Below are 16,994 nucleotides of genomic sequence, written 5' to 3'. Positions count from 1 at the left end.
CTCTTGCATGCTGTGGGAGAGTGCAGGAGTCATAACAGACGATAGACTGTAGGGGAATATGCTTATATTGATTAGTTGAGCTTTCAAGAATTATTTCTACCTAACTCAAACTCTATTAGCACAGTGATATAAAATTTCCAGTTAGTTGTTTTCTGATATTAATCATTTTTGAAATTGATGTGGAAAGTTGTGTTGATTTGATTTCATGTATGTGAAATTTGGTTACTTCATTAGTCACTTTGTATAAAAGAACAAAACGATATGCTTACTCAAGTTGTTGGTAATTGGTTGCATGCCTGTTTCAAAAAGTGTTAGCAATATTGTACAACTCTGTACCATTACTCCATAAGTAGTTTGTAAAATGGTATGTTTTGAATATGGTCATGTAAAAATCGTAATTGAGTTTTAATAATCATACTTATGTATGATATATATTTTTTAAATTGTTTGGTGTGAGGGTCAAAACTCAACCCTCACCGTGCTTTGTGAGCTTTTGGGAGAAAGGGCGACCTAAAAGTAAAGATGTGACCTATGCCCATGGGCACTTCAATACGAGGTGGCAATGGAGTGGATGGGAGAGCCATCACCTGCCCCGGCACCTAGAATTGTAATTATTAACTTGTGCTTTAATTGAGAATATCAAAGTTGGAGAATATAATTACAAAATGAATTAATTGTCTTTTACATGTAAAAAGTAGAAGAAGAATATACATATAAAATAACTTGTGTGATTTTTTTTGGGAAGAAAAAGATCACAACTCAAACAAGGGAAGGAATATAAGACTTGTCATAGTTGGTATATAAGTGTTATTGTAGAATATTCTTTTGTGCTTACTTCATAAGGATCCATTATTTGGGATAGGATTTTAAGTTTTTAAAGCATTAAGATGGGATCTAACAACATTGTTTTTGGAATAAGAGAAGACCAAAGTAATCACTTTTGATATATATTTTTTTACTTTTTAGAATGATAACCAATACCTATAGTGTTTGGTATAACAATTTTTTACATAATATAAATTTATATAAATTATATAAATAAGTTTGCAGAAATATGTTAGGTAGGTTATATTTTATTTAAGAACACATTGAAGATGCTTCTCCGACACTAATAAAATTGATTATTTTTTATTTTTATTTTTATTTTAGACATGTCTTGTAATTATGAATTTTTTTAAATATTTTTTATTTTGAGAAAATTATTATTAAAACAACCAACAAAATGGATGCTTGACATACAAGCTTGATGGTTCTTAAGCAACTTCAACATGACATTCTTATTAGTTAGTATATATAGTTGACCAAAGTAGACTAGTCTTCGTTCAAGATTCTTGTATTACTTTGTATTTTGCAATAGCCACTCAAATTTTTTTTTATCTTATAATTAAACATCTTATTTAATTTATTCTCTTCTTTCTTGATGATATATGAATACTTTGTCTTTTTAGAAGTATATCTGGATTTATGATCTTGACATTTTGATACAACTAACAAACATAATATTAAATTCAATTTTTCTTAATAAAGAAGAGATTAATTATATATTTATGAAAGTATCAAATTACATTAGAGATTTTGAATTATCTTATTCTAAAATGAATCGGTTCTACAATGTAGTTGATTGATTTATTTATTTAAAGCTTTTTGTACTTATATCAAATTCTTAAGTTATTATACTTATAGCACAATTGGTAAAAATAAAAATATTATAACAGAAAAAGTGATTTTTATTTGTATATGTATCACAATTTTGATACTTAGAATGAATGTCCAGTGAAATGATGTATATTAGTTTTTTATTATTTTTATAATTTTTATATATAAATTATTACATAATATAAAGAAAATATTATTCAACTTGTTTGATTCTTTAAGATTAAATCAAACAATTGATTATTGAGTTTTGAACATAAAGTTGCATATTAACACCTCAAAAACTTTTATACTTTTGCAATAAATACTTCTAGCAAGTAAGAAAATAATTAAATGTGGAAAGTATGCAAATTAATGTTATAAAATTTAAATTTCTTAAAATAAAAAACAAAACTTTAAATCTAGAAGAAAGAGTATTCTTATGTTTTAGAAAACCAAACATAATATCTAATATCATCTAAAATAAAGAAAAAAAAGAAGAAAAGAAAACAAGGAATATATTTATAAAAGAAGACAATATATAAAAACCAAGGTTGCTCAACTAAAAAAAGACTTTGTGGCTACATGTTTGTATAACACCATTTAATAATGATTGTGTATCATCTTTTTAATTATTTTTTTTGATATTTTGGTAAAAGATTTGTTTGAAAATTAAAAACCATATATTTTCTATCCTTATCTTATTAGACTCTTAAATATTTTTTTTATATTTGTATAGTTTTAATACAAATAAATATAAATTAAAGACGTTGTTCTATTGATTATTAATTAAGAAAATTCTTAATAATCAAGACTAATTATGATATATATATATATATATATATAATATTATAGATTCATATTTAAAATGATATTTGTATCTATTTTTATTTTTATTATAATTATAGTTAATCTTAATTATCAATGCCTTAGGTATTTTGTATCAATAAATATCTAAAATCATTACTTAGTACTTTGAATTATATCTTTGTCACAACTTTAATTCGATACTATATTTCGTCTCCAAAAACAATGTATATATTTGTAGAATGTTCTATATAGGTATTTTTATCCTACATCAAAAGAAAGATATAGTGTGTGTAACTAATATCAAATCTCTTACTTTGAAACTTGAAAAATTACATCTATAAGTTATTAAGTCAAGAATTTCAATTTATTTTATAATTTTCATTATTATTTTCCAAATATTTCAACAAATATTTTTTTAATTAATATCACAAATAGCCATCAATATTATTATAATAAAATTAATTTTAAAGATTATTTTTTATTTTAAAAATATTTATAAAAAATTAATTTTGATTATATAACTTCTAAGTATAACATGGCTCTATACAAACAATTTCTTTAGATAAAATAAAAATATATATTTTTTTTGACAAGATTTTTAGTTGTTTTAAATTTTGAAATTTATTAAAATATTTGTAAGATCTTATGGTACTTATTTGTCAACAAGGGTTTTACAACACTGATTGTATGTACTTTTCTAATATTTAAACTCTTCTAAAATAATAAGAATTTATTTTCAATATAATTTTTTATTTAATTTTTTTTTTGTTATAACTCTATTTTATAATGATAATTTAATAACTAAAATAATATATTTTAAAATTTTAAAAAATATATTAGTAGATAATATATATGTATATACATATATTATTAATATCTATCATTACTATAGAATTATGATTTGCATATTATTTTATTAAAAGTTTTAAATTTGTATAAAGATTTTAGAAAATTATTTATAGATATTATAAATAAATATAAATTTTTATTAAAAAAATAATCTTAAAAAATAAAAAATGTAATATATAAATAATATATTAAACAAGTAATTATAATATACTATCTATCATTATTTAAATATGATAAATTATTATTTGTTATCAAATTTATTTATATATACTATTATAATATATTCTTCTCTTTTATAGATATTATTTTTTGGCAATTATGGTTATTCTTTACAACTAGATCATTTTTAATTTTATATATTAATAATCAAAGAAGAAAGGATTTTACAAGTATAATATGAAGGTTTAACTTTACAATAATATAGCTTACAGAAGTGTAAAAATACCAAAATTATATATATATATATATATATATATATACCAAAGTATGGTTACTTTGTTGTAATATCAAAATCGATTAATCTTGTGATATTTTGAATTATCAAAGGTTTGAAATATTTGTTAGAAAAGGACTAATTATATTACTTATAAATTAGTTTCATTTCATAAAAACTTCATTAATAGATTTTATATTGATTAGATAGAAGAAAAAAATACAATAGATTTATTTTTAGAATTATGTGTTAGCTAAGTATAAAATTGAGCACTTTAGTTGTTTCAATTTTTTATATTTTAATAGTAATATGTAGAATTTTAAAAATAACAAATCCCTCAAACAATAGCTAGCAAGTTATAAAATATGTAATACCACAACCTTAATAGAGAGTCTTGGTGTTTAAAAATACTATTAGAAGTATATAGAATATTTGATAACCCTCTAAATATATTAATTTAAATTAGTTTAATGACTTCTATAGTCATAAATTAACCAGTTGGTATATTAACTTTATGCAAGATAATATGAACAATTTAAAAACCTATCAACCATCTTTGTATAGAGTATAGGTTTAATTTTGCAACAGACACAATTCTATAGATCTTAGACTTCATCAACTTATAAATCTACTAGACCTTATTTTGTAGAACTTTTTTTTAAAGGAAAAGAGGTAGCATAACAAATGCCTATACTATTTGAATAAATCGAAGTAATTATAAAGGAGTAGATTTAGATGGAATCATATTTGGTAAATAATATCTTTTTTTAGAAATATAAAAAAATCTTTACAAAAAATTTAGATTCAATGTATCTTTTAGATATGTCATTGTTTTATAAAAGCTTGTTTCTAATATTTTTCTATTTTATGGCCTTCTTGTTAGCAAGATTGCATAGAAATAAAATTGAGCTTACTTTTAATCTTATTGATTTTTTTATTAGATAATAATCTGAATTGAAGATTATCTGATTTCTATGAGTTTGACAATAACAACTTTAGTTTATATTAATCTTATATATATATATTAGTAGTACGGAAATATATTTTCTTTAGCAAAGTTTATTTGGATTTATATTTTTTAAAATAGTATACTAATTATATTTTTAAGAATTAGGTATATATAATTTAATTATAACAAATAACTAGATGGTTTTCTTTCTTGGATGTAAAATATTACCAATGGTATAAGAAGTTTTAACTTCATTCATAGTAAAAATATTTTAAGATTTAGAACAACTAATATTCAACAAATATTTTACTTTATTAATTGCTATTTTATAGATTTTTTTCTTCGTAAAGATGTAGATTGTAATTTTATTTTTTTAACACGTTTTAATTATAGAATTATATTTATCTCTATTACTTGTAGCTTATTATTATTATCTTTTAACATTTAAATAGGAACTTTTTAGTAATAGAACTATTAAAGTCATTTAATTTTTTAAAAAAAATTAGAAAATATTATTTGAATGTGAAGAAAGTGAGATTTTATTTATATTGCCATATCTTGCATGTTATATTATCATTAAATAATAATAATAATTTAGAAGTTTAATATAATGGATGGTCAATTTGTTTTATAATATATGAAAGAAAATAAAATATAATTTTTGTAGAGAATATAAGGATTAGAAAAGATAGTTATAATATTTATTTAGATTGTAAAACAAATATGACTAAGTAATTTCTAAAGAATTTTTTAAAATTTAAAATATGATTTAGTTGGTGAATTTAGATTAGAAGAATTGCTTGGTGAGTGCTTTGGTAAAATATCCTTGTTACTTGTGTAGTAAAGTTGTCTCATAAATAGACATCCTTGCATTTATAAACATAAGAATGTAGAATTTTTTGAATATTTTATTGTAAAAAAATATGTTTTTTTTTTTTTAAAATTTTTTTGATAGAATATTTTCAAAGCCTTAAATGATTAACATTTCTTACCACAAGTCATTACAAAAAATTGTTGTGTTACTTTGAAATAAAAAATATAATTTGAAACTTATGAGCACATTTTAAGAAATTAACTTGATTCTTAAGGCTATAAACAAATAGAATATTTAATTATAATATATATATATATATATATATATGTAATGTAAATTAATTATTGTTTTTGAAAAAATAAATAAACAGTAAAATTATAATTCTTAAACTTAAAAAAATATTGAATGAAATAATTTTTTTTTTAGAATTATTGCCAATTGTTTGATCCTCTATAAATTTACTATCTTTAATTAAAAAAATTAAAAAAATTAAAAAAATGCACAAAAACTTAGTGGGTCTTTCTATAAATTTATTATCTTTAATTAAAAAAATTAAAAAAAATGCACAAAAACTAAGTGGGTCTTTCTAGTCAAGGGAGCAGGTGTAAGGCCTCAACTTTGAAATCCCTGAAATGACTGAAATTGAGCTTCATCTCAATTTCAGTCAATCGAAACAATTAGATAGTTGTAGTCATTTACCTTCTTTTATGAGACAGTTATTAGGGATTTATCTATACTATTAACTATAATAAATTCTAGCACATTTTTAGATCCACCACATTTATTCATAACCAAGATAATCAAAGTTTAACCAATAGAGATCATGTCGTATACTGATTCTCACATTGAATTGCAAATCTCCCAGTTCTATTAGACAGTTCATCCATTAGTCACCCATAAAGTAATGATTTTGAAAAGTTCATCCACGTGACATCCAATGGACAAAGAAGTCCTTCTTCGTAGTGGGACTTGCGCATTTATGGCGGTGGAGTGGAAGACTTGAAGTTGAAGGCTCTTGCAGCTTCGGTAGAAATGTAGAATAAAGCTTGAAGATTTAGTGTGCGATCGCGCGTTGAGGTTCTCCGGAAATGATTCAGTTACCAACTTTCGGAGTATAGTAGCAGACGGAGGAAACATCGACCGAGTACGTCCCGGTTGCGCTCGTTAATTGAGGCTCCTTTTTTCAAATGTGGACCCACTGTGCAGTGCTTTGAAGCCCAATGGCGAGACCCAAGCGTCGTAGAGCTGCATCTCCTCCTCCGGAAGAAGCTGCAGCAGTAGCAGCACCGTCGAAGAGCCGAAGCAATAGAAAGGAGGCGCTCATGAAGAGTGTAGTTCAACAGCCAAGTAAAAAGAGCAAAAGGAACCAGAAGGATGGACTGAAGCAGGGTGAGGGAGAGCCATCCGGGAGCGTAGCGGAGCTGAAGAGTAACCCACATAAATTAGCTGCCCCTCTCGTCGTATTCGCGCACGGTGCAGGAGCCAATTCCTCTCACGAATGGATGGTCAGGTGCGCGTGGTCTGTGATCGCCATGCTCGTCTTGATGCGTTTCCATGCCTTCGAACAGACAACGCGCTTGCCGATCACCAATAGTGGCCTTCGTAAATGTCCCTCAGAATTAGAGGAGCAGAAGCAACCTTTTCTTGGACGCAAGCTTTCACTCGGAGTATCTGAGTTATGACATTCCATGCAGTGGTTCCTGTTGCTCCCATTCTGGTGTTCTACCTCTGCCAACAGATTTGCAATAGAGAAAACGATGTAGTTACTCGATAGTTGGCCTGTACCGATGCCTTTGTTTGCCTCTCAAAGCGGGTGATGTCAATGTGTGTCAACACATTATCTAGCTTAAGCACTGAGCAGATAAGCGATGTTTGCTAAGAGGCAGAATAGAACGCGACTTGTTCTATTTCGAGTTTAGGGTTCAAGCTAAACTTTGATGAATTCAGTGGTGAATCTATGGCAGATGGAAGAAGCTGTTAGCCGAGGCAACTAACGCGGTTGAGGTCGTCACCTTCGACTACCCGTGTAAGTTGCTTATTTGACAACCATTTGGCTTTAAGTAAACTCTCCTCTGCGTGTTTGGAGACTATACGATTTGTTAGTCGTATGTGCATACATTAATCTTCATGCAACACGACCATACTTCTGTATCTGCCTCCACCTATTGTTTGGTCCGATTACCGTTCTTTCAATTGCTCGAAAAGACTTTCTTACTGTCATTGACAAATGTCTGACTGAAAACAAACCTTTCAGCTCAAGCTTTACTCAAAATCTGAGATGCAAGTTGATTTGGGAATTTTGTATCCACAATAGGGTAATTTTAATTATGTTGACTGAAGATTCTCGGTGCAGTTGGCATAACCCAGCGCTGACTGGATTCATTTTACAGATTGTGCAAATGGCAAGAAAGGGGCTCCTCCCAAGGCCGAGAAGCTAGTGGAGAGTCACAGGGAAGAAATCAGCAGGGCAGTCTCACAGCATCCTGGCCACCCGTTGGTGCTCGTTGGGAAATCAATGGGTTCAAGGTACTTTCAGGGGGTGCTATTATACTGAGCGTTTATCTTGGGAATGTCATGCACATGACTGCAATTGCTGTTTCAGAGGGTGGTTTATGCTTCGATCGAGTATGCTTTGGTCTTCGAATGAGGAAACTTCGAATTCCTGTTGTTTAGCAACGGAATTAGTCGGACATTCCTGGTCCCGCGATGTCTGCTAACCTTCAACGTCATGATGGACAGGGTGAGTTGCATAATAGCAGGAACGGAGGGCACCGACGTGGCTGCTGTGGTATGTCTAGGCTATCCCCTCAAGGTATATATCTGCAATACTTCACTTAAAAGCATGGCTAATACATTGTGCCGTAACAGAAGTCAACTGAGGCTATGTATGATTATCATTATCAGCTTCAATCTTCTTTGGTGCTGTTGAGTGAACCGAGCGCTTTCTTTTCCAAGGTTCGATCTGACATTGCATTGATAGTGGTGTGACTGGGGAATGGATTGAATGCATTGTTGAATGCTTTGCATAACACGGAGTGCGCTTTGCTTTGTCTGCTCTGCAGGGAGCGAACGGCGCGCTTCGTGACCAAACTCTGTTGGAGCTCCAAACCCCGGTCTTATTTGTTCAGGTGCAGCTTATTGCATGGACAATGCTTTGGCAAGCACAGTTTTTACTCAAGTGAAAGTAAAATCCATCTTACCCCTTTTCAATGATGGATTGCGCTGTAGGGAAGCAAGGACTCAATGTGCCCGTTAACGGAGCTTGAGAAAGTGCTGAAGAATCTATCTGTGATGAACGAGGTGCATGTGGTGGAGGGCGGTGACCACTCCCTTAAGAAAGGCAAACGTGCTGGAGGACTAAGCCAAGAGGAAGAGGATCAAAAGGCACTAGAACACATCAATGCATTCATCACCAAAGCCCTTACTAATACCAAGTGAAGAGTTAAGCCGACCCATCTTGTCTAATGTTGGTTTTGCTGAATATCATGTTTCATAGTTTGGCTGCTTGTCTTGTCTTGGAGTTGAATGTCACCTACTCATTAACTTCTAGCTCCTTTTATTGAGCTACAGAAGCAGTGGAATTTGTTGGCTATCTCAAGTAATGGCAGGATTGTAGTTCGTTTCTGTTTCTTTACAGGATCTGTAATCACTTAATGACTTTGTCTCGACACTTCGGAGCGTGCCAATTGTTTTGACATTTTGCCATTTAGGACATCAGTTCTAACAGGATTGACCTTGTGCAACAAAGATGATGAGTTGCTTGGATCTAAAATGATGCACATTTTGGATTTTGGTATGTGGCAATTTAAGTGTTTCATCTGCAGTTAAATCTATGTTACTGGTCCCTTCAGAGTAAATGCTGTCATTATTGTATGTTTTTGTCTCTTGCTTTCTCTACAAGTAGAAGTTATCCATTGCTTATTTGATCATTCAAGTCCTACTCATATTTCTAATTTGTAGTTTTACAACAATTTCATGAGCAATAAATTTCACCTAAAGAAATGAGTATAAGACAAATCTTATGGATGCAGATTTGACAATTGTTGGAATTTTAAAATTAGGTTAGAATTTATTACGTATAATTTTAAGAATTTTTGGTGTTTATATAACAAATTCAAAACAAACTTTGAATGTGAATATATGAACAAAAGATACTGGATTAGATTTGGTTATATTTTGCAAACATTATTGTTACATTTTTTTAATTTTTTAATTTTGTAAAGAATCAAAAAATAAATTAATTGCAAACTTTACGTGTTTCTTTGTTAATGAAAAGAGTCAAATTTTATAATTTTCGGTTATACAAAATCAAATTTTAAACATGAATTAATTGTATTATTAAATCTTTTTATATTTTGATTTTGAGATAATACTATAAATTGATTTATATGATGATTTTAGGAAATTATTAGGTAGTTATTTCATTTTCATTGTATAGACACTTTGTGTGCCATGGGCCTCCACATACATACAAAAAAAAAAAATACTTGAATTTATACTAAAACATTTTAGGACAGCTATACAATAAGCTTTTTAATGTAAATAAAAGTATTATAAAAAATATATTATGACTTTTTAATAAGTTTTATAACAATATATAATAAAAGAATACCATAAGCCAAAGTTCACAAATCTTTTATTACAAAATATATTCTTAATTTTTTAGTATAAATAAGAGATTTATTGTGTGTAAGTGGCACAAGGGGTGTTGACCTAGTGGTTTCCTAATTTTGTATTAAAGGATAGTATGCAATTGTGCAATATCAAATGCATGTAATATATGTATAATAATTACTCTAAATGTTGTAATTAAATTTATTTTGTGATTGAATATTCAATGAAATAATATAGTTCTATGTACTTATTTGTTTACTATAACATATCGTATCATGAATAAGATAAGTCTCAAAGAGAAACTTTTGAATAAACTTTTGAATAAACTTTTGAATATTTTTGATACAATTTTTTTAATAATATTTTTAACTAAAAAAATTATAAGTCTATATTAAATTCCTTGTGTGTGTGTGTGTGTGTGTGTGTATATATATATATATATATATATAGGTATGTATTTTTTCTTAAACAAATAAGTGTATTTAATATGAATTTTATTGAAATAATTTGTAAGTTCAAAATGAGATGAAATTGTGATTTAAAAAAAATCATAGTATTTTAAAGTTAATCTTGTAATATAAATATCTTTATAAAAAAATATTAATCCCATTGATTTATTAATTAGTTGCATTTGTATAAGAACAAATAATCATTGATAAGAACAATAGATAAAAATCAATAAAATCTCAGCAAAAGCTACCAAGGGCATCAAATATACAATAGTAATGTATGAAAGTCAACTAATTAATAATAAGAGCAAGATGCAAAAATCTTCATCTCAATCAAATCAAAGAGTTTTGAGTAGATTAAATTAAAAAAATTTATATCATTAAATTAACTTAAATGATAATTATTTCAAATAATTATATTTTATGTAACATTACTATATATATATATATAAATTTAAATTAAGTATCAAAATATAATTGAATTAGATCAAACTACATCTTAAAGATTGTATAAATATATATTTATATTTATATCTAATGTGAATTAATACACCTATTGTATTATTGTATCAATAGAAGATAAAATTTTTTATTTTTGTGCATTTAAATTTTAACTTAATTAGCATCAAAAGTATTATGAACTTTACAATGAAACTTGGCTAATTATCAAACCTGTAAGTAAATGAGAAATTCATTAAAGCTCAAAGAGAATTCTAAAGATCATCCAAAAGAAGTTTTTTGGCAATGAGAAGTTGAATTAGTATCTATAAAATATTTTTTTAAAAATAAAAAACTAATGAAAATAATTATATATATATATATATATATATATAAGTATTAAAAAAAATTTACATGCAAAATAATTAGATAGAAAAAGTAAACATATAAAAGAAACTACAATTTTGTTATATAAAATTTAAGTTTGTAAAAGCTTTATGATAAAAAAATGTTTGACATCAAAAATCTAGAAAAATATTTAAGTCTTTATTTTACAACTAAAAAAAATTAAAATCTAATACTTTATTTGTATGATAATATTTATGCTAAATTAAATTATATATAACTTATTCAAGATTAAAAAAATAAAATTTATTCTTTAAAATATATTAATTTTTTAAATTTTAATATATATATATATATATATGTCAGCAAAATCAACCCATCTTAATTGCGTTTGGTAGTTCGATGGAGTAACTTCACTTACATAAGACTAGATGTCTTCTATTTCTTAACCATTATTTACCTATGGTTTTTTTTATCAAAATTTTATATATTTTTATATATATTATATATATATTTATTTATATAATTATTTATTTAATTATAATTTATTTATTTATTTATTATATATATTATCTTAATTAATTAATAAATTATTTAAACTACCCAATAATTAGGTCATGAGAGTTTTTAAATACATTACTTTTTTTAGAAAAAAAACCATATTATAACATTGATCACAACACCATCATTGCTTATTCTCACACCAAAAATATGTACAAGAATCCTTCAAAACTTGCTGTCTAATCACTACTGGAAATCAACTATCACCTTGTAACATGGCAAATCATGGTGGATTTGCTATAATCATCAACTTCCAAGTCATATCTTGCCCTTGTTGCTATCAGATCATTTCTATGTCCCCGCAACACAACCGCTCTAATTTCCTTTGATATGTATGCCTTCACCTCACTGAGTCCTTTGAAACAGCCGTATAACTTAGATTTGTCAACACCAACCCATCATAGCACTGCCATTGGTTCTTTTTTAGTCAACTTAAGCTCATCTAAATTAGCACCCCCTTCTCTTCCTAATCGGCAATCTTCTCTATTGATCTGGATCTACTCCTATGCCTATGACAAACAATTTTTTTTGCCATAACCCTCACCTTCTTTTTCTTAAATTCTCCCATTCACCCTCTAAAACTAAATCACAATTTGATCTTCTATGCAATTCCAGCACAAATTGCTACTTTCTTTGTAATCTCTACTTCTTCTTTGAGCAAAAATAAGAAAAAAGAAAAAAGAAAAAGAACTCTCTAAGTAGCATACATGTCCCTCATCAGATCTGCCACTCCTCAACTTCCTTGTCTATTGCATACCACACCTTTTGCCGCTTTGCCTTGCTCCATACCTTGTCCACCTAATACTGTTGACATAACCTACCTGATTCAAAACCATCTTAACCGGAACTTATGCAACCCAAACTGATCCAACAAAGTAAGTTCCAAGTTTGTGGTTTTTTTTTTTTTTTTTTTTTTTTTTTTTAAGTTTGACACATCCTTAAGAGAGATTGTTAGGGACCCTTCTAGAAGTCTTTCTTACTCTATTTTTGCTTAGAAATAGTATGTCCAATTTTTACTATTTTTAGTATATTTTTCTAATTCTAAAGGTTCAGATAATGTATTTCCTAATATCTATCCCTTCCTTCCCCACTTTATCAATTTAACACCACTATCCCACTTGGACGATGCAACTCGACAGCTAATCACGACAACCACGTCTGTCATGGGATATCGATGATACAGCGGAGCGGTAGACGATGGAGTTCGATAGCTCAGCCCAACAAGGTCTGTGAGGGGTGTAGATGATAAATTGAGAGTGGCGGACGGTGCAGCGCGATTGCAAGGGTATTAACATCGTCATCCACTGCAGGGGTGCAAAATCCACAGCAAAAGCGGTGGGGAGCTCTTTTGACAAGAGGCATGTTTCTGGGAGAAGGCGGAGAGGAAGCAGATTTCGCAGGAAGAGGTGAGCGGAGGGCGTCCATCAAAATTAGTTTTGGGCTTTCTTGTTAGCGCAAGATTAGAACAAACGGATAGATCACAAAGTTGAGCAGGTGGGTAGGCGAGGACGAAGCAGTGGCTCCGAAATCTTTGAGATCTGGTTTGGAGCAGCAGCGGTTCTTGTGTCGTTCAAAGTCCCGACACTCATGATTCTAGTTGTACTACTGTGCACTCATCAGATTAGCATTGAATGTATACTATACAATGCACAAGTTGAATGTATATTATACCATGCACAAGTTGAATATATATTATACTATGTACAAGTTGATTATATACTATATTATGCACAAGTGGAATGTATACTATACTATGTGCAAGTTAAATATTGCGATTTGAATATCTAAAAATGTTCCATGAACTTACTGCCTTCTAGGTCTTGGATGTAGATGCTGCTAATTGTTTTCTAGAGCTTTGATAGGGCGCTTTGCATGGATCCAATACAATTAGAATACATCATTGGTTGTGAGTCTACTCATTATTGGAGGTCTTGGATTGTCTTTGTTTATTTTGTTCGATTAACAATTTTTGGGTTGGAATCTCCTAAATAGCAGCTGCTTGATGGTTGCTCTCTAACAAGCTTAAAGACATCAAAATTGGAGAAAATACAAATTTATGATAACATCTGAAGTAACATGTAGTATGTTTGGATGATTTGGATCAACTTTCTTAAATGCAACAACAAAATTCTACCAAGGCTAATAGAATCTCAAATAAACCTTAAATAATCTTCAACAATCCTAATCAAATTTTAGCCAATATTTTTTATTAAAAAGAAGTTACAAAAAAACATAAAGAAATCATAATTAATCTCAAAGAAAAATAATAAAGAAATCCTAAAGAAATACAAAAATAAAACCTTAAAGAAATAATAATAATCTTAAAAATATTAAAAATAGTTTTTTTAAAGAAATAATAAAGAATTCTAAAGAAATATCAAAAACAGAAATTCTAAATAAATTTTAAGTAAATCCTAATCAAAACCTAATTAAAATTTAATCAAATCTTAAACCTTAAACCAATCCTAATGAAATTCTAATGAATCTTAATCAAATCTTAGACCAACTCTAATAAAATCTTAATGAATCCTAATCAAATCCTAGATTAAATCTTAATAAATTCTTAAATCAACTCTAATAAAATCCTAATAAATCCTAACTAAATCCTAACCAAATTCTAAACCAAGTCCTAATTCAATCCTAAATCAAATCCTAATGAAATCTTGAATCTTAATCAAAACCTAATAAATTCTTAATCCAAAACTTAATTCTTAAATAAATTCTTAACAAATCCTATAGCAAATTGAAATCTTAATAATTGATAATTGAACAATTGATTTTGATTCAAAGTTTTTAAACTTTTTGATAATTCAATTGGCAACAAGTACAAAAAATTTGAAGGAGATCAAATATACCAAATAGAAGGTAATTCCTAAAATCTGCTTAAGTGTTGGCCGGCCTTCTTCTCCAACCTTGATGCTAATATTCCAAAGCCTAAATCTCTTAATTTTACCATTTAATAGGCTTCAAACTTTGTACAATTTTTAGAAGTTAAGTTTAATACTTATGCACAAAATTTTATTTTAATCCAATTAACAGATTAATAAATATCTTAAAAACCTTATCTTGTCCTTTAAATCCCAATTCTTCAGACCTTAATATATTAGAGCTTCAATAAACTTTGCACAAACTATTAGATCAAGCTCAAACTTCCAATACAAATTAAATACAATAATTATTATATAATCACAAAAATTTACTTAGAAATCACTTAAAAATTTTACACAAATGTCCAAGGTATAAATTCTTTGAATATTTTAAAATCTAAAAACTTTCAAAAACAACCTTAACTTTGTAAAGCCTTTAAAAAGTTGTTATCCTTTCAAATCACTTAAAACTAATGCTTAAAGAACCTCTTTCTTATCTACTCTCCAATTTTATTTTCTAATCAATCAAAAAATCCTAGAATTATTGTAGATGCATAATTTTGTACCTCAAGGTTTGATTTTGATCCTAATTCACAATTGGTCTTTTTGGAGTATTAATTCTTAGTAATTTGAAGTAATTTTTACTTTTAAGTGCTTTAAGGTCTCTTTTAAGCATGCTTATGTCAATTTCTCATCTCATTTACTTTGATTTGGTTTATTTATATCTCTATATAATAAATAGATTTTTTTTAAAAAATAAAAAGACATCATTAATTTTAAATTTTTTACTACCTTCTTATTATTTATTCTTATTTTTTTATTATATCTTTTTACTAGGCTCTTCTATAATAACATCTATATTTTTATTTTTTACCATATGATTGTATTACCATACAACATCCACTCTCTTTGAATATGTGCATCATGTGATATGCACCAATTATTCTAAATCTTATTTAATTTTTTTCTCTATATCTTCATCTTAATCTACTTTATCATATTTTCTCTCTATATCAAAATCATCTTCTTGTCTTGGAAGATTTATATCTTCAATAAGGTCTTTTATATTTATTTCTACATGTTATTTGAATATCTTCACTTGCTTCCTTGCAATTGGTATTTTCAACCTCATTCCATCTAGTTCTTATAATAAATAGGATGTATTATCATGAATAGTTATTACTATATATGGTCCAAACTATTATTTAGAATTTTTTTTAAAACTATTATGTTAATTGTCTAAGTTATTATAATAGACCAAAATCCAATCACCTTTTTCAATTGTTTTAGGTCTTAATCAAAGTTGTTTATCAAATTATGCCTTATTTTGTAACCTTATCCTTTTTAACCTTTTTAATGCTATTTACACATCTTTTGGTCTTTCCTCAAGTTGTTGAATCCTAATAGCTAAAAGTCCTTCTCTTGTCAATTCATCTTTCGATGATAACACACTTCAAGTAGGTACTTTTTCTTCAATTGGCATAATTGGTTTTTGAACTGTCATTTGTTCAATAGATATATATATCTTGTTATTTAACTATGAGTTGTTCAATTAGTCCATAATAAATATGAAAAAATTCAAGGCTATTTTATAACCTTCTCATTACAAGCTTTAAGTAATACTTTTATAATTGGTAGATGATCACATTTATTTTTTGCAATTCCTTCAAGATTATAAATAGTAGTCATTGATAACTTAATTCCACATCTTTCAAAGAAATCACGAGTTTCTTGTGTATTTAATTTTCAACAATCAATAGTGATCTTTCCTATACATCTATAAAAGTATATAATACCTTTAAGTAAAAATCTACAAATTCTTTCTATAGAATTTTTTTTTTCAATGTTCTACCTTCTACTTGGTTTGATAAATCTTCTTAAGTCAAGACTAAATATCTCATTTGACATAAGCCAATTAATATAATAATTAAACCAAGAATCCATTTAAAATAAATAGTGAAAGGATATATTGATTATAGACCATCTCAAAGTTGTATATTAAAATACATTTGACAAAATTTATACAATTTTATAAATAAAAATACATCTCAATACTTATTTTTTTACCAATATTATTCTTTAAGTAATCCAAACTTTCCTATGTCATGCCTATAAAATATTATGAAATTCTTTTAATACTTTGTGTGGTGTCTAAAACTTGATTTAAGGAGTTTTCATGTCTCTAATATTAAGAAAGATATGAGATATTTTGTTTTACAGATTTGTATTACAA

At 27.4% G+C, this 16,994-nt stretch overlaps 1 protein-coding gene across 2 annotated transcripts; it reads left to right on the top strand.

Annotated features, from left to right (window-relative positions):
* Window positions 1-6,475: 6,475 nt before the first annotated feature.
* On the top strand, window positions 6,476-9,320 carry LOC112274814 (uncharacterized). Of its 2 annotated transcripts, none has more exons than XM_024504586.3 (6): window positions 6,476-6,997; window positions 7,452-7,513; window positions 7,878-8,013; window positions 8,227-8,299; window positions 8,550-8,615; window positions 8,716-9,320. In XM_024504586.3, exons 1-6 carry the CDS (start codon window positions 6,708-6,710, stop codon window positions 8,923-8,925), a joined length of 837 nt encoding a protein of 278 aa, XP_024360354.1. In that variant the 5' UTR covers window positions 6,476-6,707; the 3' UTR covers window positions 8,926-9,320. The 2 variants fall into 2 exon arrangements, with proteins under 2 accessions (XP_024360354.1, XP_073386454.1); XM_073530353.2 differs by having other exon boundaries at window positions 6,557-6,997; window positions 8,227-8,275.
* The last annotated feature ends 7,674 nt before the right edge of the window (window positions 9,321-16,994 follow it).

The sequence above is a fragment of the Physcomitrium patens genome, chromosome 22 (genome assembly GCF_059467195.1).
Source record: "Physcomitrium patens ecotype Gransden chromosome 22, ASM5946719v1, whole genome shotgun sequence".
NCBI lineage: Eukaryota > Viridiplantae > Streptophyta > Bryopsida > Funariales > Funariaceae > Physcomitrium > Physcomitrium patens.
This window is presented reverse-complemented; position numbering and strand designations above follow the sequence as displayed.